General features: G+C 49.6%; 8 protein-coding genes across 8 annotated transcripts; 3 read left to right on the forward strand and 5 right to left on the reverse strand.

The window, feature by feature from the left end:
- Positions 1–1039: 1039 nt before the first annotated feature.
- B0H65DRAFT_273738 (uncharacterized protein) lies at positions 1040–2351 on the forward strand. The gene is made up of 2 exons (XM_062822779.1): positions 1040–1768; positions 1816–2351. Exons 1-2 carry the CDS (start codon positions 1518–1520, stop codon positions 2285–2287), a joined length of 723 nt encoding a protein of 240 aa, XP_062679799.1. The 5' UTR covers positions 1040–1517; the 3' UTR covers positions 2288–2351.
- Positions 2301–2677, reverse strand: B0H65DRAFT_273735 (uncharacterized protein). The gene has a single exon (XM_062822778.1). The coding sequence runs from the start codon at positions 2631–2633 to the stop codon at positions 2415–2417; it is 219 nt and encodes a 72-aa protein (XP_062679800.1). The 5' UTR covers positions 2634–2677; the 3' UTR covers positions 2301–2414.
- A 1261-nt stretch (positions 2678–3938) lies between these two features.
- Positions 3939–5479, forward strand: B0H65DRAFT_541458 (uncharacterized protein; the record flags this gene model as incomplete). The annotated part of the gene is made up of 3 exons (XM_062829173.1): positions 3939–3976; positions 4108–4338; positions 4403–5479. 3 exons carry the CDS (start codon positions 3939–3941, stop codon positions 5418–5420), a joined length of 1287 nt encoding a protein of 428 aa, XP_062679801.1. The 3' UTR covers positions 5421–5479.
- A 1493-nt stretch (positions 5480–6972) lies between these two features.
- On the reverse strand, positions 6973–9853 carry B0H65DRAFT_444799 (uncharacterized protein; the record flags this gene model as incomplete). Its single annotated transcript, XM_062825703.1, has 8 exons — positions 6973–7006; positions 7102–7975; positions 8147–8158; positions 8220–8292; positions 8712–9071; positions 9202–9282; positions 9518–9648; positions 9793–9853. 8 exons carry the CDS (start codon positions 9851–9853, stop codon positions 6973–6975), a joined length of 1626 nt encoding a protein of 541 aa, XP_062679802.1.
- An 878-nt stretch (positions 9854–10731) lies between these two features.
- B0H65DRAFT_578914 (uncharacterized protein) lies at positions 10732–13733 on the forward strand (the record flags this gene model as incomplete). Its single annotated transcript, XM_062830742.1, has 10 exons — positions 10732–10761; positions 10854–11060; positions 11135–11868; positions 11893–12049; positions 12133–12240; positions 12304–12802; positions 12867–13035; positions 13105–13175; positions 13288–13553; positions 13602–13733. The coding sequence occupies 10 exons, from the start codon at positions 10732–10734 to the stop codon at positions 13731–13733; spliced, it is 2373 nt and encodes a 790-aa protein (XP_062679803.1).
- A 143-nt stretch (positions 13734–13876) lies between these two features.
- On the reverse strand, positions 13877–14956 carry B0H65DRAFT_510902 (beta-lactamase-like protein; the record flags this gene model as incomplete). Its single annotated transcript, XM_062828442.1, has 1 exon — positions 13877–14956. The coding sequence occupies one exon, from the start codon at positions 14954–14956 to the stop codon at positions 13877–13879; it is 1080 nt and encodes a 359-aa protein (XP_062679804.1).
- Positions 14957–15788: 832 nt separating this feature from the next.
- Positions 15789–18991, reverse strand: B0H65DRAFT_473792 (YjeF-related protein N-terminus-domain-containing protein). Its single transcript, XM_062827217.1, has 2 exons — positions 18524–18991; positions 15789–18440 (listed from the first exon to the last, which is right to left on the reverse strand). Exons 1-2 carry the CDS (start codon positions 18639–18641, stop codon positions 16171–16173), a joined length of 2388 nt encoding a protein of 795 aa, XP_062679805.1. The 5' UTR covers positions 18642–18991; the 3' UTR covers positions 15789–16170.
- A 483-nt stretch (positions 18992–19474) lies between these two features.
- B0H65DRAFT_498927 (uncharacterized protein) lies at positions 19475–22743 on the reverse strand (the record flags this gene model as incomplete). Its single annotated transcript, XM_062827821.1, has 2 exons — positions 19475–20024; positions 21478–22743. The coding sequence occupies 2 exons, from the start codon at positions 22741–22743 to the stop codon at positions 19905–19907; spliced, it is 1386 nt and encodes a 461-aa protein (XP_062679806.1). The 3' UTR covers positions 19475–19904.
- Positions 22744–26779: the final 4036 nt, after the last annotated feature.

Consider the following 26779-nt stretch of genomic DNA (forward strand, 5'->3'; position numbering starts at 1 on the left):
ACCTTAACTCCCGTTGACAGTCAACCTCGTTTGACGATTTGCGCACGAGGAAATCTTGAAACCTTTCGTTCCGTTCATTCCAGCTCACATTCGACATCTACACGTGTCTTCTCAAGGGTTCCACCACTTCATGCAGTCTCATCATATGTCAACTCATTCTTATCTTCAATGCTTTGCTTGTGAGTCTCATCTTGGAAGCTCCCAGCGTCGTTTGACGTTCACGAAATGAAATCCTCATGCTTCTAAAGTATCATTTGTGCCAAAGTCATGTTCATCTGCTCGACAGAATGGACAACCTTGCCTTTCCAGGAGCCACAAAGCAGACATAGGCTCTGTTCATGCCCAACACTTGCGACACTAGTTTCAATCGACTTATCGTTCGTTTGTAACTTCGTCATAAGGACATGGATGCATTCACGAAGCGACGACCTACGTTGGATCAAACAGGAGCAGAATAACAACCGAATGATGTAGATGGTTACGTCCAGATACTGTGAGACCATATCCTCCCAGTGACTACCTATACTTGGGATCAGACTGGTCGCTACGCTATACAGCATTTGTTTGTTTTTCCTTTTCCGCACAAACCTGCAAATTCCACCCTCGCAGGTTGCAAGAACTGATTCAAGAATACCTACGGTAACAAGTCTCGACGAAGTGGAAGAGGACCGACATTCCTTGATGTCACACGTCTCGAGAGGACCCGATTCGTCACTCGTCTGAGGAAGACTCGACTAGTAGGTGAAGGCAGGGTCACTTCATCGTAACTGCCCGCCGAACCTTTGGGCATGGAAGGTACGCCGCTGATTGTACGGCACGAACAAGCATCGGGTGAATTGTGTTTCCAAGGAAAAGCGCACCTTCCCGTCTGAAGGATTCTTCAGGTTCTCAACTCTTGCCGTCCCGTTTTCATCCCATCCTCCTCAGTCGCCAGCCGATAACAGTCGTCAACAGTGGCAGCTGCTGCAGTGATTTTGCCATTCACCCCTCCTGCCCGTCGTGTATAAGAATTCCAAATCTGGCCCGCAGTTCTTCCTTCCACTTTTCCCCCTCTCACCTTCCACTCTTCTTCAGCAACTGCGGAATCGTCCCTTCATTCTCGATCGTCACTCGTTCAGCGCGCGCGCATCCAGCACTCAAGACTCTGATCACTCGGTATTCCCATCTTTCTTCTTGCCCCTTGTTGTCGACTTGTCGGTATTATCACGACGTTCCGTCGCGTGGTGGGGTGATAACCCTATCGCAAGATGATCGCGCGGTCTGGCACCTCGCGATACCTTCGCGGGGCACCACTTCGCCAGGCGCCGGATCTTGTCACCACATAGCGGCTCTGCGCGCATCGTCGGGGCTTCATTCGAGCTCTCACTCGTACCTCGTCGTCGTTGTCGTAAAGCCCTTGCTGGACCCCCTCGTCCCCTCCCCTGTTCTGTGCCCCGCGCCCATGGGTTACGGTTAATACTCTCTCATCTTGCGCATCGTCTAACCATCCACGCTAGGTTATCTCTTCGACCGCCACAATGTCTGACAACGGTTATGGTATCGGCTGCATTCCCATGCGTAAAGGCCACGAGGAGCCTTGCGTTGTCATGAACGAGGAGCCCTGCGTCGTCATGAACGAGGAGCCTTGCGTTGTTATGCGCACCGAGAAGAAGGGCCGCAAGGTCAATGTGATGCTGATGGCCGCTGCCATCTCTGCCCTCGGCGTTACCGGTGCCAACGCTCAGATGGGTTATGGCAGCGCCGGTGCCGTGACTGGCTCCAGCTCTGGGTAAGTCTTTAATTTCTTGATCCTCAAACAAAGACTAACACTGACAGTGCCTGTGTCTCTAGCGCCTCGGCTTGCGTTCCCACCACTATCACTGTCACGCCTTCGGTCAGCGCCGCTGCCGACCAGACCACCGCCGAGGTCGATGGTGTCCAGGGCAGCGCCTCCTCCACCAGCGGCGATACCATGACTTACATCACCAAGACTTCCACTGCCACTTTGACCCATACCGCTACCTTCGTCAAGGCTAGCCAGCCCGCCGGCAACGCTACTGTCACTGCCACTCAGCATAACGGCACCACCACTGAGACGGCCATCGCTATGACCGGCACTGGTACCGGTGTCTCTTCTTGGGCCACCGGACCCTACCACTCTGCGGCCAACGGCACCTATGCTTCCCCGACCGCCACTCTTGGCCATCCTCAGCACGCCGGTGCTTCAACCTCTTCCAGCGTGAGCTACACTCACCTCGCTGTGGCGCTCTTTGCTTCTGCTGCCCTCGGTGCTGTCCTTGGCGCCTAATCGACCTTTTAGGTTATGGTATCGCCGTCACACCCTAGGATTTTGAGTGTTTCTCTCTTTCGATATGGCATTTCTTCTGTCTCGGTTGGAGTTTGGCTGGTTTGTCTTGGACTTTCTCCTAACTGGATCACTCGGTGTTTGGGAAGGAACATACCGGCAAAAGAAGATAAGCTTTGGTTGGCTGAGATGCTTGGTTTTTTGACTGACATCTCGTTGGCTTTCTGGGAAGTATCTCACAATCTGGTATAGGCTCCCATATCATTGTCTTCGCAGCACATGATAGGGTTGACAGATAGGGTAACATGGACAGATTGATGACACACAGACATAGTATGAAGTTTATCATACATGAAATCTCCCTCTACTACGCGCAACTAAAGCCGAGTGGCGTTGCTTCGTGATCTCTTTCATCTCCCTTGATTACTCGTGATGGCATTGGTGTTACACCAAGCGCCTGTGCCTTTCAACGTAACTCTAACCATCATCCAGCTTCTGAGTGACATTGGCTTGAGTTAGTTTGTGGTCCTTGTTCCCTCGATGCAAACGCTTACATTAATTTACACGATGGTAATGCAGCGTATTTATAAGGACTCGGAGTAAGTACACCTTGAAGTTGAAGGATGGCGGGAACGGCCAGGAAGTTTGTTGGAAACAAATCCTTCGCCATACCCTACCCCCTAAAAGGTAAACAAGAACGAGTGAGCATGAAAGCGTAGATTTGAATGCGGTTCGCCACATTGCCTCGACTGATCGTATCTCACATCCCAACAACGCGGTTGAGAGGCAAAGATCACGACCACAGGACCCAGGTAGGCTCTTGAGACCAAAAGATGGGTCATGGTCTACTTGCCAGCAGAACCTGGATGTGCACACTATAAGCCAATGTCACCTGATGATCCTGTGACAGCAAAGTATTTTTGGGCGGAGGCAGTGATATTAGGTAAAGATGATGGAGGTAGTAATATTAGGTAAGCTATGTGTAATACTGAAAGGTTTGTTCTCTGAAATAACCAAAATACCAAGCCACCTAAGCTGCATTCTGCATGTAGTCTGCTTTTTTTTTTTCCTTTTTATCCCCCCCGAACCCCGGCCTTCTACAAGAGCTGGCGAGAGGTCGTAAGAACAGACCGAACATGAACAGCCCAATACCGCTCGTTTTGGTTGGAAAGGCCGTTATGACACTGTGATATGCCTCGTATTGATTTGAAAGCCCGTCGGCTAGAGTATTTTAGGTATTATTCAATCCAAGAAATGTGTCGAATTTCGCTCAAACGGTGTACGAAAGACACATGGATGCATACAAAAGTATAAACAAGGTGTATTGTATTGACCGTGATGTGTTCGGTTCATTCTTACGACGTTTCGGCTGGATAGAGGATTTCGAGGGGCAACACCGTACTGCAAATATCATACATATGCATCGTCCTGTGGGCATAAGCCCTAACCCCCCCCCCCCTTCTCTTCCAACTATGCGACTTCCTAACACCTATCTCCGTCGTCCTAGGAAGGAACACACAATGAGCTGGCGGGACATGACCCTCCCTTCAATGCCCAGTCTCTCTTGCCAACTAAGAAGACCGCGGACAGCAACACAGTGATCACCAAGGAGAGAGGAGCATCACTGCTGCAGTACATACCTACCGCTAGAGACATGACTGGAGATACCTTCAGCAATGAACACTGGCTCAGGTTTGTTTTTTCGACTGTCGGATGCCGAAAGAGATACAGGTGAGGATTTTGATCAGAAAGCATTGATAGAATCTCCGAGTGATACCTAATCAATGTTCAAGATAATTCCCCAGTTTAGCGTGATATTCGAGGTCGCTCAAGACGGTGTACATTGTTATCGACCGCATCACTTGGACGACGTGGTCAGGTTATGTCACCGAGGTTAAGGGAGCGAAGGGAAATATGCAGGGCATATCAATGACAAAGACTGCGCCCAACGGCCGAGTGACGACGGGACGCCCCAACACACCAGAAGACCCAACCGCGACACATGTCAACCAACATCCCGTCCTTGACCAACTACCTCAAACAGTCCACGGTACGTATGTCTGTTCTCTTAACACGGCTGGCCAACGGACTCTGTCTCCATTCACCATTCAAACGCAGCACAAATCTGTTGACGGTCTACGGCCATCTTCTCGCCAAACTATTCTTTTCCAATGGTGCATTCTACACACCCGAAAACAAGCCCAACGTGTCGTTCAACATGCAACCAGACTCACCCCTCTCGGATGATCCCAACGGTGGGACCCTTAATTCCCGGCTCTCCCAATTCTGGAAGCTGCTTGCCGTCCAAGCTTACTCACTCGGCGACACAAACAGTGCTTTCAACACATGGCATGATGAAGTGTGGAGGTCATTTGATTGTCGAGGAAACAAAGAACATATTGGCATGGAGGACTTGTATACACTCGATCAAAGGTTAAAAGCATGGAAAGACTGGCGCTATTCCGACGCTTCCAGCATGCTCGTCCTAGCGGGGCACAACAACGACGTTTCTTCGAATAATGGCTGGATCTCGCCAGTTGCCGTCAGGGTGGTGAAGACCATCAGAGAGGAAAGGGAAAAGCAGCAAGCATTACCGGATCGTCCCACCTGGGCTTTTTACCAGTGGAAGTACGGTTACATGTCCGGATTGCGACCCAAGCCGCCGTTAACGGTCCCTGATATGCTCAGACATGTTCTTGCCCAGTTGGTGGATCAGAACAAGCATGTCTTGGAAGATGATGGAGCATACGGTCGGATTTGCCAGGCTCTGGAGGGAATTGCGGAGGCTGTACAAGCGTCAAAGCAGGCTACAGAAAGCAAACATACATCAGCCTACGAGAGTTCCAGGAAGGCCATCGAACATGCTGTGTTGGGGGTTGTGGGTGAACTCGGGAAGGACAGAACCACTTGGATTGTTTTGGACCGCCTGGATGAAGGGAAGCCAAACAGGACTCTCGGGTTACAAGTCTTGGCTAACTTGGTCAAGAAAGCCCATGTTACGGTGAAGGTTCTGGTAGTTACAAATTTTCTCGATTGGGGCACCTCCTGTAAAAAGGAAGTCAACGAGTTGGCGAAGGACGCAAAGGGAAACATTGTTTTTTTTGAGTGGTCGGAGGAGAACCGTGATCTTTTCTGAGAACGATGATCAGCTCATGAGGGGAAGATAGACAAAGCTTATTGGGACATCAACAGGAGAAGCAGGGTATTGACGCGGAAGGGAATGGCGAGGAGCAGACATTGAAGGACACCATAGATATTGGAGCTATGATTCGAACCAGTGCGTACCATATTGCAAACATGCCACTGTTAGCGCTCATGCTATGCCAAAGGGGTTGCAACATCGACGGATTGGCCACGTCTTGTTTAGAATACCTGTCAGAGAGAAAAGAACTTCGAGCAAACCTGGTGGGATTCGCTGGAGATTTCCCGAGCTCATCGCGTTGGCCCAGCGGCGTCATATATCAGCGCCTTCGAGGCAACTGGATAAAAAAAAAGAAGACCACAGTGCAGTTGGCAAAATCATCCAGTTGCTCCCTATAGATTGAAGCTCTTGATACTCTGCTGCTTCTCAATATATCGTTCGTACTATTTTGAGACGTCGTTCTTGAACAGATTGGTATTGGTCACCACTGTCTTCAAGTGCTTCAGCTTCAACTTTCCAGGACCCTACTTGTACTTTGTCTCCGCTCTAGCTAGAGCCAATGCGGTGGTGAAAATGCCCAAGAGCGTATTTTGTACGTCGTCAACGGTGTTACGTCCCATCTATATGACTAATTGTAAGGATGTTTACCAGATTTGCCTCCGGAAGGAAATATTTCGTCAGGATAACGGATTCATGGATGTTTTTGGAGTTACCATCATTTACCTTGGTATTTTACGCGTCAAAACCTGCAGTGGCTTCATTCCTTGAATGACTTGGGCAGCTCTTGTAGAGCATTGGGCTTCGGGGGAAGAGACTGCAGGCTTCATGCGTGCCTTACCTAACGCAGCATATGTGGCAGAGTATGCGGGTCATCTTAGAGAATAGAGATTCCAGTCCGCAACATTGATCTTATTGAGCCAGGATTTAATTTAAAAAGCATTGATAGAATGTCCGAAGGATAAACCCGAGTCAGCTCGAGACGGTGTAGATTGCCATCGACAAGATTGTTAGGATGACGCAGTCGGATCTGTCACCAAGGATAACGACTCGAAGTTCACTCCAAAAAAAAAAAAAATCACCGAGGTTAAGGGAGCGAAGAGAGATATGCAGGGTATATTAATGGGCAGTGTCAAGAATCTTGCATCAAGTTTGCGAAGAGGATGTGGATGGTGAGGAAGAGATTACTTGAATTATACTCGATCGACTTGACAAGGAATCGGACGCAGACACTCGACTACGTGCGCTGAAACTTTTTTTGCAAACCTGGTTGAAGAAGTGAAAGCCACAGTCAAGGTTTTGGTGGTTGTCAACGGCGACAATTGGGAGGGCCGTGAAGACGAGGTGATCGGGTTGTCGAAGGGCGGTGGAAAGAACGTGTTTTTTTGCCCATGGAGGGAAAGTCTAGGGCCGGAACAGAAGTTGGAGGTGCATGAGAAAGCGGTTGAGACAGAAGGAAGGAAGAGAAAGAGAGAAGGAAGTGACCAGGGGCAAGTTGCAGGGAAGAAGACGCGAAGAGCAGGTGCTGAGGCCTGAGGGAGAAGTTCCTTCACAAGATCATGATCGAGACGGGCGACCGCTTGCTAGCAACGACACCAGGAGAGTGATGAAAGGTCTCGGGTCAACATCTTTCCATGGGTATATTGTACATGTTTTGACCCCCCCAAAAAACGCCTACCTCCTGGTTTGCTCAACTTCATACACAATTACTCCCTCGTCCCTCTTCTCAGCAAGAGATGCAATATGTGATGGTAATCTTTTCCAATCCCAACCACTGACCACCGCAAGAATCTTGACCTTGACCTTGGCGTTTTCAACCAAGTACTCCAAAACCTCAAGCAGCCTCACTTGTGGCTCTTTAACCCGATCAAGTCGGTCAATGATAATCCATATTGTCTTCTGCTCTTCCGGTCTCTTATGACTGAACATATTCAGCACTTTCAAGGCCGCAGTCTGCACGATTTCCATGTTTTTCGGCGTCCTGAACGTATTTTTCGGGTCCTTCATGGCCGTAGCCACCACAGTGGCGTATTCCTCGGACGCAGCTTGGAGATCGTCCCATTTATCGCCATCTTGCAATGCCCACAGGTGTTGTGACAACAACTGAATCATGATGTGTGCAAGTACCTGTGTGAGGTGCTCGCCGTTGCGTTGTCCTGGCCGAATCCCAAGGACGTAGAACGCATATATGTCGGTATCGCTTGGTGGTTCGTTGTGCATCGTCTTCACGAGGTGTATAGCAGCTGGCGAGAGCCAACATTGGTTAAAGCCTTCATCGTGGTTGTATCCAACCAGGAATAAGAGACTGGATTCTGGAGAGATGTGCCAATCCACCCAGCGCTGGTCTTTCTGGAGTTTTTCTATGCGTGTTTCGTCCATGATCTCGAGCCTTTTGTTCCCGTCGCTAGTAAAATACTCGTGGTCTGCTTCGTATTCAAGCAGTAGTTCGTAATTCTTCTCTTTGGCTTCGTACACTTGCAGGCCGAGGAGCCTCCGGAGAACTGAGAGACGGTCTCTTGCCGACGCATCATGTAGCTCTGAGTGGGAGAAACCTGAGTTAGATCATGTTACAGAACCGTAGAGGTAGGTAGGTAGCGGGAAATACAGGAAGATAGAAAAACTGAACACATACGCTTGATCGTCGCTTCTAGGTCTGTCATGCAGGGTGATCAACAGTTAGCTGGTGTAAAGCGGCCGGAAGCTTGCAAGCCAGTTCATCTTACGCTGTACTTCGTCTAAGATATTCATGTTAGGTGAGTAATTGGCCCTCAGTTGAACAGTGGATGGAATACATACCCTTGATCATAGCAACGTTTTTGTTGAGAGCCTCTTCGCCAGTCTTTCTAACTTTCACAATGGATTTTTGAACCTGCAGCGCATATTCGTCCAGTGTAGCTGATGTGCCCCAGATGGCCCTAAGAAATCGTTCTTCGGGAAGTACATTAGCTCGTTTCTCACAAGAAAAGTAGAGGTAGCTGGCGCAAAGCTCATGACAACATACTAAAACCCCTCTGCGTGTAGTACTCTGTTGCTGTTATACAAACAAAACCTGATGAAACTGTCGTAAGCCGCAACAATCTGAGACTGTATCTGACGATCTAAGATGTGATTGTCGTTGAAGATATGCTGGTAAACGCTGAGCCCAACCACTCTGTCTCTGATTTGCTCCATGGTGGCAGAGATAGCATTCTCTATGTCGACTTTGTTTATCGCAATCTAACACAGCTCTGATTCTTAGTGTGGATTATATCAGGAGAAAAAAGCGTCCTCGCCATAGGGAGAGCTTACCGCGAAGAGAAACGACACAGTACCAATGGCCATACCACCATAAGGAGCTCCGATATCCCTGATGAGGTTGAGAATGGGGCCCATATAGCCCATGATATCTGATGCAGCGACGGCAAAATCCTGGGCAAATTGTCCTACACGTTTACTACCCCGTTTTCGGCATTCTTCCGTTGCGATTTTTGATCTGACGGTGACGCTCCAGACTTCATGGAAAGAAGCGACACTGTCAATGTTAAGAGCTGCCTGTTCATCGGCGGAGAAGTCTCGATGTCTCATAACATAATCACGGAACTTTAGTTGCTCCACGTCCGATCTCTCGATTATGGCTCTGAGATTTGATTGAAGCGCAGCTGTTATGGTCTAGGGAAAGAAGTGTTTTAACACGAAGTGAGCGAGCATAGCGGAGCTTCTCTATAATGGGGTGCGCCCCCCTGTAAGTTCTTCGTCCTGTGATTGGCCGGTTTTGAATATTTTGTAGCGAAATCCGTACCTTGGATTGGTCAGAATTTTGCAGTCCGTGCACACCACGGGGGGTCCAGGGGGGTGTCCCCCTGGTCTTGGCGCCGCAAAGCTTGAGCGCCGCAGGCAAAGGGGGGGTCCCGGGGGGCGCAGCCCTCTGGTAAGCAAGAAGAAAGAACGAAGGATTCTAGAATACTTATAATAATAGGTTAGAGAGTAAAAGGGAGTAATGGGGAGTAATGGGGAGTAATAGGGAGTAATGAAGTAATGAAGCAATGGAGTAATAGAGTAATGGGGAGCAATGGGGAGTAATGAAGCAAGAAGCAATGGAAGCCTTGGAAGTATACACGTTGGGGATTGGGATATAACTTGGCGTTTAAGCAGACCGCCAAAATTTGAGTCGATGATTGAGATTCAACTTGGCGTTGAAAGTAGACCGCCAAATTTTGGCGTTGGTGATTGAGATACTTTCCTAGACCTATATGACAGCTGCGCTTCAGTCCAATTCTGCCGGCGCCCCGGAAGACGATGTTTCAAAGTCAGTTGAATGTGGCTAGCATATTTTTCTTGCTTCACGCGAGCATGGGACTGTCTGGTATACCCAATGACCTTTCCTACATACCGATCATCGTCACTAAGACATTTTTCTTTCTGGGGACTGTCAGCAACAGACGTCTTCTCATCAGTTAGTGGACCCATTTGAATGAGTCTTGTCTCCTCGCTCAGCCGAAGTATGCCACACAAGCACCGAAGAAGGAGGGAATTGCTCTCCGACAAGGAGAACTGGAGAAGGAGCGGGTCAGACTTTGCGGGGGATGGGCTGGCTTCCTTCACGCGTATATCGTCTTCAAGAGCACCTCAAGCCACATTGGGAGCCTTGTCTGCCAGCTCCTGGAGTGTTATTCTTTGGGTATCAGGTTGAAATCTCGGAGACGCCTTGTGTCAGAGAACATGCATAACTGCGAAAAGAGCGGTTGTCTCGAGTATCAATCCCAATGTAGGATTGTGCCGACTTGCATGATATTGAGGCGAAGCCATTCCGTCGTGCATTTGAAGTTGCCTTGCCGCTTGCCAACTTCCAATGGTCAACCAATTCTTAGCCCCCACGGTCCCACGAGCGGCAGGAGCGATAGAACTGGTGCCTGCCACACAGTGTATAACCACAGATTTTTCGAGGAATCTCCTTCAGTCGCTGCTGCTATTTTATTGCCGCGATGGACTATTGACAATTTAACCGCCAGGTGCGTCCAACGTGAAACCACGCAGGGGAACTCACCATGCAGGCATTTACGGAAGGCTGCAATAATGGTTGTTCAGCTGAGGGGTAGCCTTCATAATGAAGGCAAGCAGGCATCTCTCTATCCTAATCGAGGGCTTCGGACCGAGGATCTGAATATATGAGCGACACATGTAGTCGAAATCTGCACAATGTACCCTGGCCTCCTGCCCGATGTCGATAGGTATACTTGAGCAGACCAGGCCTCCTCCTTGCCCCCTCCTTGAAGTAACGCAGCTGGATATTGGATGCGAAAGCACTGTGGTCTGGATACCTCTACCTGCCATGGCTACGCTCGTGGAGCCCTCGGTACCTGTAAGAAACCCGGCTTTCCTACTTCTTGAAGCTCTGATTCGAATCCAGAACAGCTACCTTGAGTACATAGTCACTTGCTAACCAAATTGCAGACTACCTCTTCTGAGGAGAGGATACTGGCGTTGGAGAAACGGCTCCTAGATCTGGACTTGAAGTATCAAACGCTGTTGAAGAGCTTCGAATCCCCTTCACCAAATGCTCCAACCCAGGAGGGGGTGGAGAACACGGAGCCAAGCGCTTCTTCCACAACCTCAGGTGGCGTTATCTCCAGCAGTGACGCTGGAACACTGGAAACAAAGGTGAGGCTATCAATACAACATTTCAGAGTCTCTGCATGTACAACGTCGTCTAACCGTTCAACCCAACAAACTAGGCCGACCATAATGGACATTCACGGATCAAGATTGTCAGGACTTACAAGAATCCTGACACAGGGGAGATGATTGAGAAAGAGGATAATCCAACGCCGAAGGCAGAAGACAGAGATCAGGTTGCGTTTATCTTAAAAAAGGTGCAGGCTGACAAGCTCCCAGGCTCAGATGACAGGTCAGAGATTGATATCATCAGTCTTGATCTGTGGAATCTTCTCAAAAAGCACCTCGCCGCCACGCCTGGTCATGCTTTTCGAGGCCAGCCCATTACGATTTATTCTCCGTTCGAGGCCTTTGTTCATAATTTTGACCGCCTACAGACAGTTGCAGCTGACGTCAATGAGAAAGACAACGAACAACAGAAACAAGCCCGCAAGGATCTGCAGCTTCTCCTTGGTGCCATCTCGGATGGATCCTCCGGTGACGAAAAACTGAACAAGTATTTCAAGATGAGGGACTCATACCTCAGTGACGACACTATTCAGTTTGACGATCTTTGGACGATATTCCGTCCCGGGACCTTGGTTTACGGCAAGCCGTTTCAAGGAGAGGACCAAGTTTTCGTTGTCGCGGACAACTGGTACTGTTGGCCACAGAGAGGAGACCGTCCAACAACATGGCTAGCTTGGCCACTTGCCTGTTGGGTGTACGATTGGACCGGCACAGAGTTCAAGAGAACTCCGTTTATGATGAGGATTGAGAGCTTTGAGGGACGGAAGCCCATCACATCTTTGCCGTTCTAACCCCTGGAATACCTGAGAGATTCAGAACTGAGGACTGTCAAGGCTAGCCTGATAACAAAAGGCAAGAGGTTTCGGAAATATTGTGAGGCCAAGGAAGGTTTACGGATGTTTGACTACAAGGGCGATGCTATTTACGGGATGAAGGGTTTCATCGGGATGAGTCAAGGTGTTACAGTAAGTTGGCCGTTCCACGATATCATATCTGTTTCTCTATCACCGTGGACTTGGGCACAGTAGTCTAACATGTTGACCTACAGGATGACAGTGATGCTCGATCAGTAAGGTCGTACTATGACCAGTTAGAGCGTCTCCGCCGGCGGAGAACAGGGGAAGATGCAGATATTTCTACACCGAGGTCAGAATACGTAAGTCACCCATTTACACTCTTCGAAGTCTACGAACAATTTCTTACATACCTTTGTGCTTAGACAGCCAGTCGGGTCATGGTTGACTACCTGTCATACTTCCAATATGGCTCTTCAACAAAGCGTCTTGGAGGGCTGGAATCAAAGACTCAAACCTGGATGGATTGTGCATGCTCTGACTGTGCGAAGAATCCGGAGCTCAACACCAAGTTCCGTATGCACTTTGACAAGCTGAACATCCAGCTCAAAAAAGATTGGGAGGAAGAGCAGTACCTCATTTGCCCGCCACGTGTCTTGGGATACATACTTAAGGACAAGCAATGGGCGCAGCTACAGGTCACCAATCTCACAGAGATCCCGCCCTCAGACAATGACAACCCCTGGAATACTCGATTGCAGCTTGCCGACGACAAAAAAAAGTGTGGCACGACCAAGAGTTTGCTCTTCGATCTTGTTCGAAGCCATATTTCGTCCTCCACGGGAGATCGCAACGCGGACAGGGGTCTCGAAGTCAACGACATTGTGCCCGGAAAGGGGAAGGGTTTGATCATTCTACTTTACGGTATATCATGGCTCCCCCATCTAATTTGTTAACTTGCTAAACTAATATCTTTTGCACTCACAAGGGCCTCCTGGGGTCGGTAAAACGTCTACAGCAGAAACAATTGCGATTGCTGCCCGGAAACCGTTGTTCAGTATCAGTGTCGCAGATGTCGGCACAGAAGCCAAGCACGTCGAGTCCAACCTAGCGAGGATCTTTGCTTTGGCTACCTCTTGGCAAGCCATCCTACTCCTGTAAGTTCAGCTAATATCTCTAACAACTTCCAGTGGTATAAATTTGCAACTGACTGAACCATCATCCAGCGATGAAGCCGATGTTTTTCTGGAAAGCCGAGGAAAAGGAGACTCCACAGACAAGAATGCCCTCGTCTCAGGTACCTATTATTTCCATTCACTCCACACACTGAAGTGTTTCTTCCTTAACTTCTCGTCGTCAACCCATGTTGCTACCGTGAATCGGACTAAATCTTTCCCCAATGTGAACAGTCTTCCTCCGAGTTCTCGAGTACTATCAGGGCATAATATTCCTCACCACCAACCAGATTGCCCAGTTCGACGTCGCGATTCCCTCTCGCATCCATATCTCCATCGCCTACGGGCATCTTAACGAGGACCAGATGACGAAAATCTTCCAAGGTTTCCTCGACCCACTGGAAGATCGTGACTTGATCGAGGACTACGCAGGCATCCTGAATTACCTCGATGAATATGTGTACTCCATGAGGTTTGACGGCCGGCAGATTCGGAACATTGTTACCACCGCATTGGCTCTAGCTAGAGCGGAGACAAAGTATAAGTAGGGTCCTGGAAAGTTGAAGCTGAAGCACTTGAAGACAGTAGTGACCAACACCAATCAGTTCAAGAACGACTTCTCAAAACAGTACGAACGATACATTGAGAAGCAGCAGAGCATCAAAAGCTTCAATCCATAGGGAGCAACTGGATGATTTTGGGCTGTGCTATGAAGTTACGAATTTTCTTTGTAAATCAACATGTAGTTGCTATGTAGCACTTGCAAATTCTACTCTCAAGATCTCATTCACAAAGTGCTCTACCCCTTGAATCCTCCTCATCTTCAATCCTCATCCCCCACCTCTCCCTCCCCGCCCACATCATCCCCATCCTCCCCCTCCCCATCCACCCAAACCACCACATTCGCCAACCCCTCCGCCCTCTCCTTAAAAAACCTCCTCACCTGTCCCACACTATACCTCAAGCTAAAATGCATCACCACAAACGTCGTCCCGGGATACCTTCTCACCACCTTCTCCAAATCCCCCCAAATCGTATGCTTCGTCTTCTCCGCCTGCGCTCTATGCTCCTCATACAAGAAACTGCACTCAGTAATCACAACCGGCAATTTATCGTTTTCCAACCACCCTTTCATCGGCTCGCTCTCCAGCGTTTTGGTAGTAGTATCCCCCAGAAACGCAAAGATGGGAATCGTCACCGGAGCCGTCAGTTCCTGCCCGCTGGCCCTGATGGCTTTTAACTCCTTGGGCGGTAGTTTCGCAAACTCCGGTCTAAGCTTATGCGTCGTCTGCTGAAACAAATACCCCAGACAAGGGACAGTGTGATCGCACCCAAAAGCCACAGCGCTGATATTCTTCGTCCTCCTTAGGGGTACCACATCCCCCGGCTCAAGACCATACGTCACATGCGTCGGCCTGATCTCACTTTTCACAACCTCGCCCGTTTCCGCGTCCCTCACCTCCAGTGGTACCTCCTTCCCCGGCCTCGGCGCTATCAAACCCCCCAAGTTGAGCATCGTGTTCGCCCTCAAGTAGTCTTCCAACACCTGTTTCATCCCCACCGGACAATGGAAATCAGGCGGGTCCTCGCGCTTGATGAACACCGGAGATAACAAGGCGTGGTCGTTGTGTCCGTGCGTGATGAAGATGTGTTTGGGCCGGTTGTTGTTGACGACCAGTCCCGCGTCGAGAAGCAGGTTGAGTTGCGGGATCACGAAGGAGGTGTGCCAGGCTGCGCGCGATTTGCCGGTTAGGACGTAGTGCGAGAAGGGCTTGGGGAGGGCCCATTCGAGGATGTCGGAGCGGGTGGATTGGGGGAGGGGGGTGGCGAAGGTTAGGGTTTTGGTTGGTTGATGGGACTGGGATCCGGATGGGGGTTGTTGTGGTGGTGGTGGTGGTGCCATGGTGAAGATCTGTGTTTGATCGAGGGTCGAAGGATGCAGTGGTGAGGTGAGGTGATGGTGAATGTAAACAATGGTCGAGTGAGTGAAAGGGGTAAAGTCTTGGCAAGAGTGTTTAGGCTTGCTGGCGTTGAGGATTTTGAAATTCGGTCGCTGGAAGGAGATGTCAGTTATCGATGAGATTGTCGGTCTAACAGGGATAAACTACCTGTTGTTGAGGGCGATAAACGATTTAGCTGCTCCGGTGTCGCTTGGGCGGTGCTCGAGGCAATATAGCGGAGTGTTCTGCTGAGGTTGTTGTGCAAGTTGAGGTTCAAGAGACCAAGTGTTGAAATCATCAACGCTGAAGAGCCCCACAATTCAATGCCAAGGAATGATCGATACTTCAGATGACAACACACAAACTGGGCCTTCAACACTATCATGTCTAAAACAAATGGCAAAGCTTTCTTCCTTCCCATTGCCTGTCGACTCTTTCAAGCCTATCCAAGCAAAAAAGTTGTTGATCATGCAATGACCGCCGTGCTCCCATCGGCGAGCAATATCGACCGGCCGGCCTGTGACGCATGCCAGACTGACTTCTACTACAAGCCTCTTTTGTCTGGCCGGGAGCCCATGCTAGCACATCATCGAATCCCAGTGGGAAGAGATTGCCGGATTGATCAACGCGACGTTTCAAAAATCTTACCTGCATTTCTTTATCTCAAGAAGACCAGTGAAATGACGGGTGTGGGAGATGAAAAGCTGTGCTATGTCCAGGGTTAGGGGCAAGTGTGTAATCACCAAAGGGACCATGAGAGTCGATGTAGAATTCGGATAGTAGGATCGCTTCATAGACCATGGTTGTGCAACACATCAAACTCAATGTGTGATCTGAATGGATCTTGAAAAACTCCATGTTCACTAAATATGTTTTCCGAAGCAAACGACTAAGAACACCAACGCTAAGAAATGAACCGCTTCCGAGTAAAATGCACAAACCGCCCATGTTTTCGCTTCCAAAAACCCAACCGAAAGATGTAGTAATGCATGCATATTCCCTTTTCTCCCCCATCTCAACTGTTTTCCCTTTCCGTTTTCTTCCATCGCGTCTCAGACGTTATGTAAACCGAAAGAATCCCTGACCGTTGAGCGTTCTATCTTCGGATGGACACCACCTCAATGACTCGGCGTAGGCCATCCGACAACCTCTTCCTATTGGGGGATGAGCGAGATGCCTAAACCAACTCGTCTTCTTCCTCCTCCACTAGTCCGCGATACTTCATCTCCACCACCCAACGATCCTCAAAGTCGATGCCCCTACGCATCTTCGTCCCCGCCTTTTTCCACATGGCAGGGCCAAGACCCAGATCCACCAGGTAGAGTTTCCACTCCAGCACGGCATCGTCTGGCAACGAGGTATCCCCGCCAGCCAGCACCGTATCCCCGTCATCGTTCTCCGCCGCCATCAGCGCCTCGAGCAGTCCACGCTTGGGCGCGCCAACGGCCACAACGTAGCGCGGCTTAACATACAACTTGTTGCCGTCAATAACGCTAACCTTGCCTGTCGATGGGTCGATGCCTGTGGGAATGTCGACTGCAAGAGCAAACGCCTCATTACGGTTAGCCCACTCGATCAGCTCATAGACCGTCGCCTGATCACCGTTTCTCAGTTCCTCAAAAGAGATCGCCAGGCCCAGCAACGCGTCGATAATGAGCATGATAGGAGCCGGGTTAGCGAGGCTGCTTAGCGAGGAGCGAGGTGTGTCGATGGTGAGCATAGGAATACTAATCTTGCGGAGGTGCTCAAAAAAGTCGCTCTTGGAGAAGATGCGTCCGCCCATGTTTTTGTAGAGGCGAACTTGTTGGCGCATGTCTTCGAGGAGATCGCGCTCACCACGCTCAAGGCCAACCACGCACACAATCACGTTAATGTTCTTGTTACGAAGATGCCGGGCGGCGGCAACGGCGCGAATGCCAGATTTGTTGTTTCCGGCTAGGACAACAACTGTTGGAGGCGGCGGGTTACCGGAAGTGGGATCGACGATGCTCGAATGGCGCACCTTGATAGCCGGGTCCGAGAGTGCTGTGAGTGTCACCTCTGCAATACCACGCCCGGCATTCTCAGTCATCATCTCCTCTGTTAGGCCAATCTCGTTGTGTGCAATGTTCTCGAGATTGAGCATTTGCAGAGCTGAGACGGGCTCGATCTTGCGATTTGACGGAAGCACGTAGAGACCCTGCGGACTTGCCGCAACCGTTGTCGCCGGTTGCTTCTTCTTGTCAACGATAGCTGCCCTCGCTGAGAGCCGACTACTCGGCCGACTGCCCTTAGCTGATAGGGTGCGGTAGTGGCTTACACCAGATGAATTCACTCTACTCAAAGGGTGCGCAGCCGGGACGCCGCTCGCCTTGCGGGAATTCGACCTCCGGTTGGATGCCGCTTTGCTCTCGCCGCGGCGTGACCCTTGCCTGCTCGCTTGATCTCTCCCACTCAGTCGATCGGCTCCGTTGATCACCGCATCATCTGCTTCACTATTCCAAAAGTCGTTGGAGGTCTCCTTGACGATCGGTTTCGGCTTCAGTGTGGCAGATGGCATGTCGAGGACGTTCTCCGAATGGTGCAGGTTCTTACCCCCGGCGGTACCCGGCTTGTGCTTGGGTACACGGTTGTGCGATACCAGGCGGTCGGCCTCGTCAATTAGATCGTCTTTGCGCATTTGTTCAAACAAATCTTGCTTATTGAACTTGGCAAGGCCAGATTCGAAGTCGAAGTCGCCTGCTTCTTGCACATCAGTGACATCTTCCGAAGCCCAACCGTTGTCATTCGCTCCTCGCATCTTCTTCAAAGAATTGAAGGGCTGAAAGGAGGAGGTACTCTGCAAAATAGGCGTCTGTCTCCAGCCTTTGCCCTTTGCAGTTGCGCGAGGGACCTGCGGAGACGCTTCAGAGTCTTCTTGTAGCCCATTTCTAGAGTTGTTTCCAGCCCTGCGTGGCCGTCTGTTCTTCTTCTTCTGAGCAGCTGCGGATCCTTGCTGCGAACCGGCGTCGGGGGCAAGGTCTTCGTCCGCAGACTCTTGGGTGCTGGTTTGAGCGTCGAGCTCCAGGCGTCTCAGCCTATCTACCACGGGGAGAGTCGGGGTGGCAGTCCCGGAGAGGATGGGTACGGCATTATTCGACGGGATGACAGCCGGGGTCGGGTCTCTCTTCTCACTCGTATTAGGTTGGTGACGGGAGGTGTCCGATGCATGACCTGACAGAGAGCCAGGGCGCTTCCCAACAGACAGAATGGCAGGATCGACAAATGCTGCTGGCTTGGCCGGCGGGGGCGGTTGAACAACAGGCGGGGCGACCTGCGAAATGGCATGGGGGACGACGTGAGAAGGGGGCGCCGGAGCTGGCACGGCGGCTTGGGGAGAAGGTTCTTCGCGCAAATAGACAATGTCGACGATGTTCGAAGAAAGAATGGTGACTCTCGGCTCCCACCGGTTGTTGTCGACATTCCAGACTAAGAGAAGATATTCATGTTAGCAAGGCGAGCCTCGAAAGACAGGAGGAAGGGGAAGAGAAAGAAAAAGGGCATGAACAGACCATTGGTCAGGGTCAAACCGTGCCCAGCCTGCACTTCGCTGACAGTGCCCTTCAATCTCGCCGGCGGATTGCGCATCGTCACCAGCATCGGAAGACCGATGAACGAATCCTCCGCCATGGCTGCGAACTGTTCGGGGATGACAATGTAGACAGAGGGACGGTTCCGCGTAGGTAGATAGCAAGAGGTGTGATAGATTGATGCGATCTCGTTCGGATCCGTCCTCTGCTGTCTGGACTGGGCTCTGACTGCGATGCGACAGCCGACAACGGTGCGGTGTGGGGTGCAGCTCTGGGTGCCTTTTTGACACTGGGGATGGCGAAGGGACGCGGGACGGGGCTGGATCGATGTCGGAGCAGTGCGGGAGGGAAGGAGACGGGTCGTGAAGTCGGATGATGGGATCGTGCCAGAGACTGAGAAGGTGCCAGTCCGTCGCCCGGCGATTTTAGTGCCAAGTGAAGGTCGCGTCCTGGCTTCCCCCTTCCACTTTTTGCTTATCGATAACAGCCGGTCTTGGTGGTGAGCTGCACAGGGCCACAGGTGCGACAAAGCTTGGCAACCGCCATCGGTGTACCGGTACACGCGTCTTGTACGTGAATTACAGTGTGAATTTCTGTCTCGATGTGCGTGCACGTGAATCATGATCAGGAGAAGCCCTGCAATTGTGACGATTATTGTACCGTATGTTGAACGATACAACACTGTAACTTACCACCGACGAACGTCCCGCAGTACTTAACGTAATGCAGCGATCTACCGCAAACCTTCTCGGCGTCGAGTCACTTTTCCGTCAACGTCTGTCCAATCTCGAAAGGGGAAGCGACAGAGTTGGGAGCACAGGCAGAAGTACAAACATGACCCTCCTTTTTAAGGGAGCAAGGGAGGCTGGTCGTTTGCAGCTGACCTTCTGCGTTGTGGCCGCTTTGGGTAATCACATGTAGTTTGCGAAATGTAGAAAGGAGTTGTTGTGAATAATGCCACGCGAGCCTAGATCTACAGGTACCGCTATATGTGCATCTGGATGCTCATCTTTCTTACAGCTTTTTACAACAAGGGATAACCGAGAGGAGATATACCCCGCCATGATCATCGCGATATCTGCCAGCTTACTATCCGCCGCTGACTGCACGCTCCTCTGTTCGAGACCGTCTAGGTCCATAAGTAGGGTATGAGTTGTTGTCCCAGCTCCCAAGTACCAGCTCACCTGGGGCCACCTTTTTCCATAAACATGTCCACCTAACCGATACACTAAACCAAAGCCAACCTTCGGTTCAACGACCTTGATGACGCCCAAAATAACAGTCAAGTCAACCATAACACCGCCTGATGCTGCCATGATGATGTCCCTTCCTTTTTATGATCCTCGCTCGCTAATGTGGACCATCAACCGTATCCTGCCATCCTCTCCTCCTCGTCCTCAATGTCAATCACCTCTCTTCTCTGCTGCTGCCTCGCAATCGTCTGGGCGACAGACGGAGTCTTGTACGCAAATTTGGTGATGGACTGGTCCACCTTCGTTTTTTTCATCACTGCCGACTCGGCGCTGTAAAGCTTGTTGTAGAAGCTGACGACCCGTGGGTGCGCCATGACCTTGTCCTTCTGGAAGCGGAGCACCTGCAGACCCTGCTGCGTGGTGGCTCTACTGAGCGCGACGTATGCCTGTCCTTTTTCAAAGACCCTACCGAGATCGACCTTGACGCGTTCAAGCGTTTGACCCTGCGCTTTATGGATCGACAGAGCCCATGCGAGAATGAGAGGGAGCTGCTTTCGAGAAGCCTGGACCTCGCCAGTAGGAAGTTCCACCTTCCAGTCCTCCGGCTGACACAGAATGTCTCTCCTGGTCCCATCGACGGCGTGGAATCGCACCAATGGGTACTCTGTGTTGTCGCCTTTCTCGATAGCAGCATTGGAAAGCGCGCTGGTGAAGGCCTTGATTCTCCTCTTCTTGTCCAGATCCTCATCGTCGTCAAAGTCACTGTTCGCTTTCAGCTCAAACGTTGCTTCGTTCATGAAACCGACCACAGTTCCGAGAGAGCCGTTCACGAGCGTCTCGTCCATATTCTTGATGAGCATGACCTGGGCATCCTTCTTTAATTCTATTGTGGGAGGAGCCATCATGTTGGCAAGAAGCTTCTCACGGACCGCCGGTTCACCGGTATCGTACGCTTCGTAGCGATAGACTTTGCCCTTCAAGGCAGCAAGTCGTTGCCTGTTCGAGTTCTCGACTTCATTCCTTGTCGGGAACAATTCCGTTACTTCTAGCCCGTCATCAAACGCTAAAGGTCTGCTAAGTTGTTGGAAGTTCTTGACAGTCCTGTCACTGATTCTTCCCAACCGCATTTCGTTAAGCATCTCTGCGAATTCTGGAAATTTGTCAGTCGCATGGTTTACTTCATATCTGGGAATTGGACCACTTACCAGGATCCCTCTGACGGAACACTTCAGTCAACCCAATGGTATGCTCAATGGACATGTTCCACGTTGCTGCATCAAAGGCAAACTTAACATCCCTCTGCTTGTTCAGATCTTTATCCGGCACAGGAGGCAGCTGAAAGAAATCACCAGTGATGACCAGCTGGATACCACCCCAAGGCCTGCCGTTGTTTCGGATAATTCTACCGATCTGGGACAGCTTATCGAAAAGATCGCCGTCAACCATGGAAATCTCATCGATGATGAGAACCTTGGTCTTGAGCCATCGGGTTTTGGCCTTTTGGTTGCGCCTGATTTTTTTGACGAGCGTTTGGACATCCTCCTTGCCGAGACCGATACCAGCAAAGCTGTGCAATGTCATGCCGCCAATATTACACGCTGCAAGGCCGGTCGAAGCTGTAACCGCTACTCTTTCCGGCTCCCGGGCAAACTTCTTTTTGAGTTCTGAGATGATCGCTCTCATCAGCACCGACTTTCCTGTACCGGCCGGACCTGTGAAGAAGACGCTTTGGCCCTTTTCCACCACCAAGCTCTTCACGTGAAGCTGCTCGCCGCTCAATGTAATGGCTGACGCCTTGCTAAGGTGGGACGAAACGACCTTCTTGATCTCGTCCATGGGTATTTCCGTCTTGGGAGCGACCGAAGAAGACTTTTGCCTGTCTTTGAGCTGCTTCTTCTGCTCCTTGACTGCGCTTGCCGTAGTGTTCCATAGCATGGACCCCTTGGGCTTCGATTCCGGCGTGGGAGCATATCCGCTCTTCTCTTGTAGGTATTCTTCGGCATGTTTCCACTCTTCCTCCTTTGGTTCCGGTTCCCTCATCCAAGGTAGCTCGCGCTTTGGTTTCTTCACAGCGGCGGGCGGATCGAAGTCGAAGTCATCGTCTTGTAGGCGGTCGCGTTTCGTGTTGGTATTGGGAGGGGGGTTCAGCTCGCGCTTGGGGGGTTGAAGATGCGATGGCGAAGACTCCGACCAAGAAAGAACACTGGTATAGGTCCCTGGCGGGGGCTCGCGGAATCGAACTTCTTTCGCTTCCTCCTCCTGTTGCCTTTGCACCCTATGCTCTTCAAGGCTTATCCGCCCAGTTGGGAGGTCTGGCAAGGCGGATGGGGCTTCGAAGTCCAAGTCGAGGTTCTCGTCATCGCTGAAATCGTCATCCTCAATGTATACTGAGGAAGTCAAATCGTGCTGGGGTCGCTTTGTTGTTTGCATAGTGAGATCAATCACATCTGGGGTATCATTGAAGGAATCGGAAGCGTTGTAGAGCGACGCGAACGCTTTGCTACTGCCGCCGTAGTTGGGAAGTGGTCGCGGAGGACTATTGGTGGGTCGAGTCGTCAACGGGCCGTTAGTCGCTGAAGGCCTTGAACTGGCGGAAATGGCACCGCTAGAGGTACCACCGAACCCAGGTTTCTTGAACATGTCGGCGACGGATGTCCTAGACTGAGAGGCGGCTGAGGGGGCGCGTGCGGGACTGCTAGAGGGAAAGAGTTGCTGCTTCAGGGAAGCGTTGTTGTTTATTGACGAAGCACCGGGCTTCGGCTTGTTGTTGTTGTTGTTGTTGGCCTCGGCGGCCTTTGCTTGGACTGCCCTGCCAAACATGACGTCTTCGTCGTGGAGTGCTTCGATTGGGAAAGCGGCGCACTTGGGGGCAGAGTTGTGTACATGAGCTCGCGGAGGTGCGCGGTGCACGAGGACGGCTTGGAAGGTTGACCAGTTCGGGGAAAGGTTCAGGTTGATGGTGGCCCGGTGCAAGAGCAGGTGGTGACCGGCAAGCAGCCCAGTCTTCATACAGCTTTCGACCCCTCGGTGGGCGAGAGGGACGGGGCCACCACTTCTGTCGAGTGCTAAGGTATCGTTGTACGCTAGTTGCACTATTAACCCTTTCGATCGAGTTGGGCGAAAAGTCTTGGCTCGGATTGGATCATTGAATTCCAGTTGTCATCTCCTTCCATTTGGCACAAAAAAATGGCACATCATAGCGATCCCAGTTAACGCGTTCGTCTAGGAAAATCGCGTTCGTTTGATTTCAATAAACGCGGAGGACCGTGCACGGAGCGATGGCTCTTGGTGAGGGGCTCCCCTGCAAAATGTTTGCAGTGCCCCTGGCGCTTTTGGGGGCAACCATGGCAACCAACGGTAAAGACCCAGGGGCCAAAACACCCAAGAATTCAAACAACCCTCACCTCGGTGAGAACACAAAAAGGTACTACCCGCGTGAGCCGCGGAACATGGGGTAGCCATGTCTTTGACTGCTAACATCCACATCGCACCGCACCTTTGTGCGATTACGATGACGTATGTCACCAAGCCGAGTTGAACCAGTCTGCAAGAAGAGAATATTAATGGGACTTTTAAAGTTTGATTTCCTCACCTCCGAGACCTGTGATGGTCATTCCTCCCCTCTCCTGTTGTACACCGGCCAGAGAGATCAGAGCAGGGCAACGAGACTGTAGATCATTCTGCCAGTCTATCCTTTTTGCTTGCATTCATGAAGCAAGAGCTAAATGCTGCTCACAATGTCTCGAATAGATCCGGTGATTAACATTGGTGCAGATGCACAAGTGTGATCGTCACCCGTCCGATATACCGGTACGTACATACCTTTTACCAACGACCGGAGAACCTGAGGGGTACAGAACCCAAACTGGCGGGCCATCAAGAAAGAACAATCCACAGTCGGCGTGACGGCCTGTGTTGTCATACCCACCTATTCCAGAACATTTCCTGTGAGCACTTCTTGGTGGGTGTTTCCCATGGGGTTCCCATGGGTTTCCCTTTCGGACAAGTCTCACCACGGAAATGTTCATTGTCGGACATGCCGTAGCACTAAAAAGCGGTGGTCGAGGAGGATTCCAGGGACTATCCGGCCACCGCCAATGCTAGTTCAAGTGCCGTCGATTCGTCAAACCAACTTGATCCAGCCCAGCTTGTTGGATCCCCCCCCCCCCCGTTGTGGAACCGTAACAGAGCACCGGTCTCTACTTGCTCTCGCCTTCCCAAGGTTAGCAGTTGGTCACAGATATAAAGAAGAGAAACAACTCTGCTTCTTCCCACTCATTTCGAGTGGGTGAGTCAAAATGGTGCAAACAGAATCGTCCGCAAATGCAAACCGGGATTCCTTAAGACATCCCACGCCTCCACAGCATCACCCAGCTTCGGTTTTTTCTTGTTGGCCCATTCCATGTGATGCCAATGCTTGGCTCGGTAATCACGGTCGCAGATAGGTTCTTGGATATGAGCTTGAGCAAGAGTCAAGCAAAAGCTTCCGCCGAGAAGCTTTTCAACAGGAGGTTGGATTTGCTGGGCGGTGGCTGATGGTTGCTGGGCGCATGACCTGGCAGCTGGAGCCAGATCTGAGATCTCGCTTGGGATTGAAGTCAACAATGGGACTATACAGTTTGGACGACGGGAATATGAAAGGCCGGCGGCTTCGGTGTGATATAAGATGGAGTTTTGAGTCGGCGGTAAAACACCATAGCAAAACGTCATGCTATAATTGGTAATAAACTTGCCGATTTCCGACTTTGTGTTCGCAGATGAAGGTAGGTCGTCGACGGAATGGAGTCGGACAGCGGTCGGACGGTGTCGTGCCGTTTAACAATACGTAAGCACTATATTCAGCCTCCTTTACCGTACTTCCAGCTACCATGCCACCGGTTCGGCGGTCCTTTTAGCCTTATCTTTAGGCAGCTTCCATGGCGATCGAGGCTGGTCCCGTCGTCGTACGGTACCTGGGATGGGAGGTGAGAGAAAGAGCGCGACATATGGGAATATCAACGTGGATGCCATGACCGGGCAGTGGCAGGCTTCGGTCATCGTCGTCTCATGGAAACACAAGACCGCTATTTCGAGATCCCATCCCTTGAACTTTGTGTTCCTCCAAGTCCAGGCCTCCAGACTTGTTGGGCGCTACAGCGCCTTCCCTATATATAGAAGGTATACGGTACGAGCAGGTACAACCTATACAGGGTGTGCACAGAGTAGAGTAGTATTTAGCCAAACCTCCCAAGCCATAGGCTTGAGGAGGGCATCTTTACCGAATACATCGAACCCAGGTTCTTGCTACATAACTCCACTAGGTAGTTCTCATAAGTAAGTACCTATATTAATGAATCGAACGATGACTACTAAGATTATCGATCTACTAGACCTCTCATTTAAATACGTTCTGCTATCTAAAATTACTAGCTAGAGCCTATCTCTATATACCCAGGCGTTAAACGTAAACTGTACGACCGATAGGCCGTCTACAATTCAACTCCCTCGTCGAATACCTACTTACGCTTAACCAATCTATCGATCGACCGATCTAAAGTACTAGCGGTCGCTCTAATACTTTAAAGATTAATGCTGTACTATCCCGACTATCCTATATATCGAGGAGTAAAGATAATAATTACGATTTGAGAACCAAATAATTATTAAGGTTCAAAAGGTGTGGTTACAAATATTGGGTTAAAATTAATGATAACTACTTCGAATATACGAAATTTCTCTAGCTAGAATTTAATTTAAATAATGATATTTTCGGCGAATTAGTTTATCCTATTAATTAGGTATTAAACGTTCGTTCCTTACCTGCCTTTTTAATTTATTAGAGGAAAGTGTAAATATCGGGCTTTATTTTCTAAATTAAATATATTAGGCCTAAATCCCTTATTAAATACGTTAAAATATCTACTTTAAGCACTTAAACTTCCGATAGGTACATTAGAATTTCGAATTCCCGTACCAAATACGTCGAATATCCCCCTATTTCTTATATTGAGCCTCCCCTATCTTTTATATTAAGCCTCTCCCTATTTTCATTAATTATTTAATATCGGCCGCTAAACTAATTAACGATTTAGTAATCGCCGATATTATTATTACACTAGTAATAAACCCAGCATTATTAGAACTGGAGCCCCTAGCCCCAAATTTCATTTTCGGTAATCGTTTCGCTTTACGCTGGACTCTAGTCCAACCCTAACCGATACTAATTAATCTCTTCAATCTCTAATAATCGCCTTTAGCGTCTAATCTAATAATAAGAGCTAATCTTATGCTAATTAACCTAGGCCGATCAACGTTCGCAATCCCTAACTTATTGCCTACGTCTCCCCACGACCAAACCGGTTAAAATATCAACTTCAACTTTAATTACGAAGCTGTAGATTTCTCTATAGTTAACGCTTAAATTTTATTAAATTCATCCCCAAATAATTAATACTAATCCTTTAGAGTACTTAATACTGTAGACGAATCCATTTTGCCCGACGTTAATCTAATATTTAATATAGTAAACGAATCTGTCTTATTTAGCGTTAAATTTAAAATTAAATTGGATTTGGAAAATACCGAATTTATTAACCGAAACGAATTAAATATAGTAGAATAATAAAAATAGTACTAATATAACGCTCCTCCCGAACCGGAAATTATACCTAAAGTATATATAATAGCTGCAACTTTTACCAAATATCGAATTATAATTAATTAAAACTTTAAAAATATAATTATTTATTTAATTATTAAAGCGAATAATATTCCTACCCTATTTAAAACGTTAAAGGTAAGTTACTTTAACCCTTTAACGAAAGATAATAGTTCCGGAATTATTGCGGACCGAAAGATTAATAAATATATTAACGTCGAAATTTTCTATAATCGTCTTTTAGACTTTAAACGAATTAATAATATAAATATTATAAAGCGAATTTGAACGTAATACTTCCTTAGCCCAACTCTTATATAATATTCGTATATTTTTATACTGAGCGATCGGGAATTCCTATTAATAATAACTTTTACTACTATTTATAATAAATTGAAGACGAAATTT

Source organism: Neurospora tetraspora, assembly GCF_033439725.1.
Source record: "Neurospora tetraspora strain CBS 560.94 chromosome Unknown B0H65scaffold_6, whole genome shotgun sequence".
In the NCBI taxonomy this organism is placed as follows: domain Eukaryota; kingdom Fungi; phylum Ascomycota; class Sordariomycetes; order Sordariales; family Sordariaceae; genus Neurospora; species Neurospora tetraspora.

Excerpts from the sequence above, each read along its gene's own strand:
- B0H65DRAFT_273738 (XM_062822779.1), top strand. The coding sequence starts at position 1,518 with ATGTCTGACAACGGTTATGGTATCGGCTGCATTCCCATGCGTAAAGGC. Across the intron at positions 1,769-1,815 it reads GTGACTGGCTCCAGCTCTGG|TGCCTGTGTCTCTAGCGCCT; the intron begins GTAAGTCTTTAA and ends TAACACTGACAG.
- B0H65DRAFT_273735 (XM_062822778.1), bottom strand. The coding sequence starts at position 2,633 with ATGATAAACTTCATACTATGTCTGTGTGTCATCAATCTGTCCATGTTA.
- B0H65DRAFT_473792 (XM_062827217.1), bottom strand. The coding sequence starts at position 18,641 with ATGGCGGAGGATTCGTTCATCGGTCTTCCGATGCTGGTGACGATGCGC. Across the intron at positions 18,441-18,523 it reads CGGTTTGACCCTGACCAATG|TCTGGAATGTCGACAACAAC; the intron begins GTCTGTTCATGC and ends ATCTTCTCTTAG.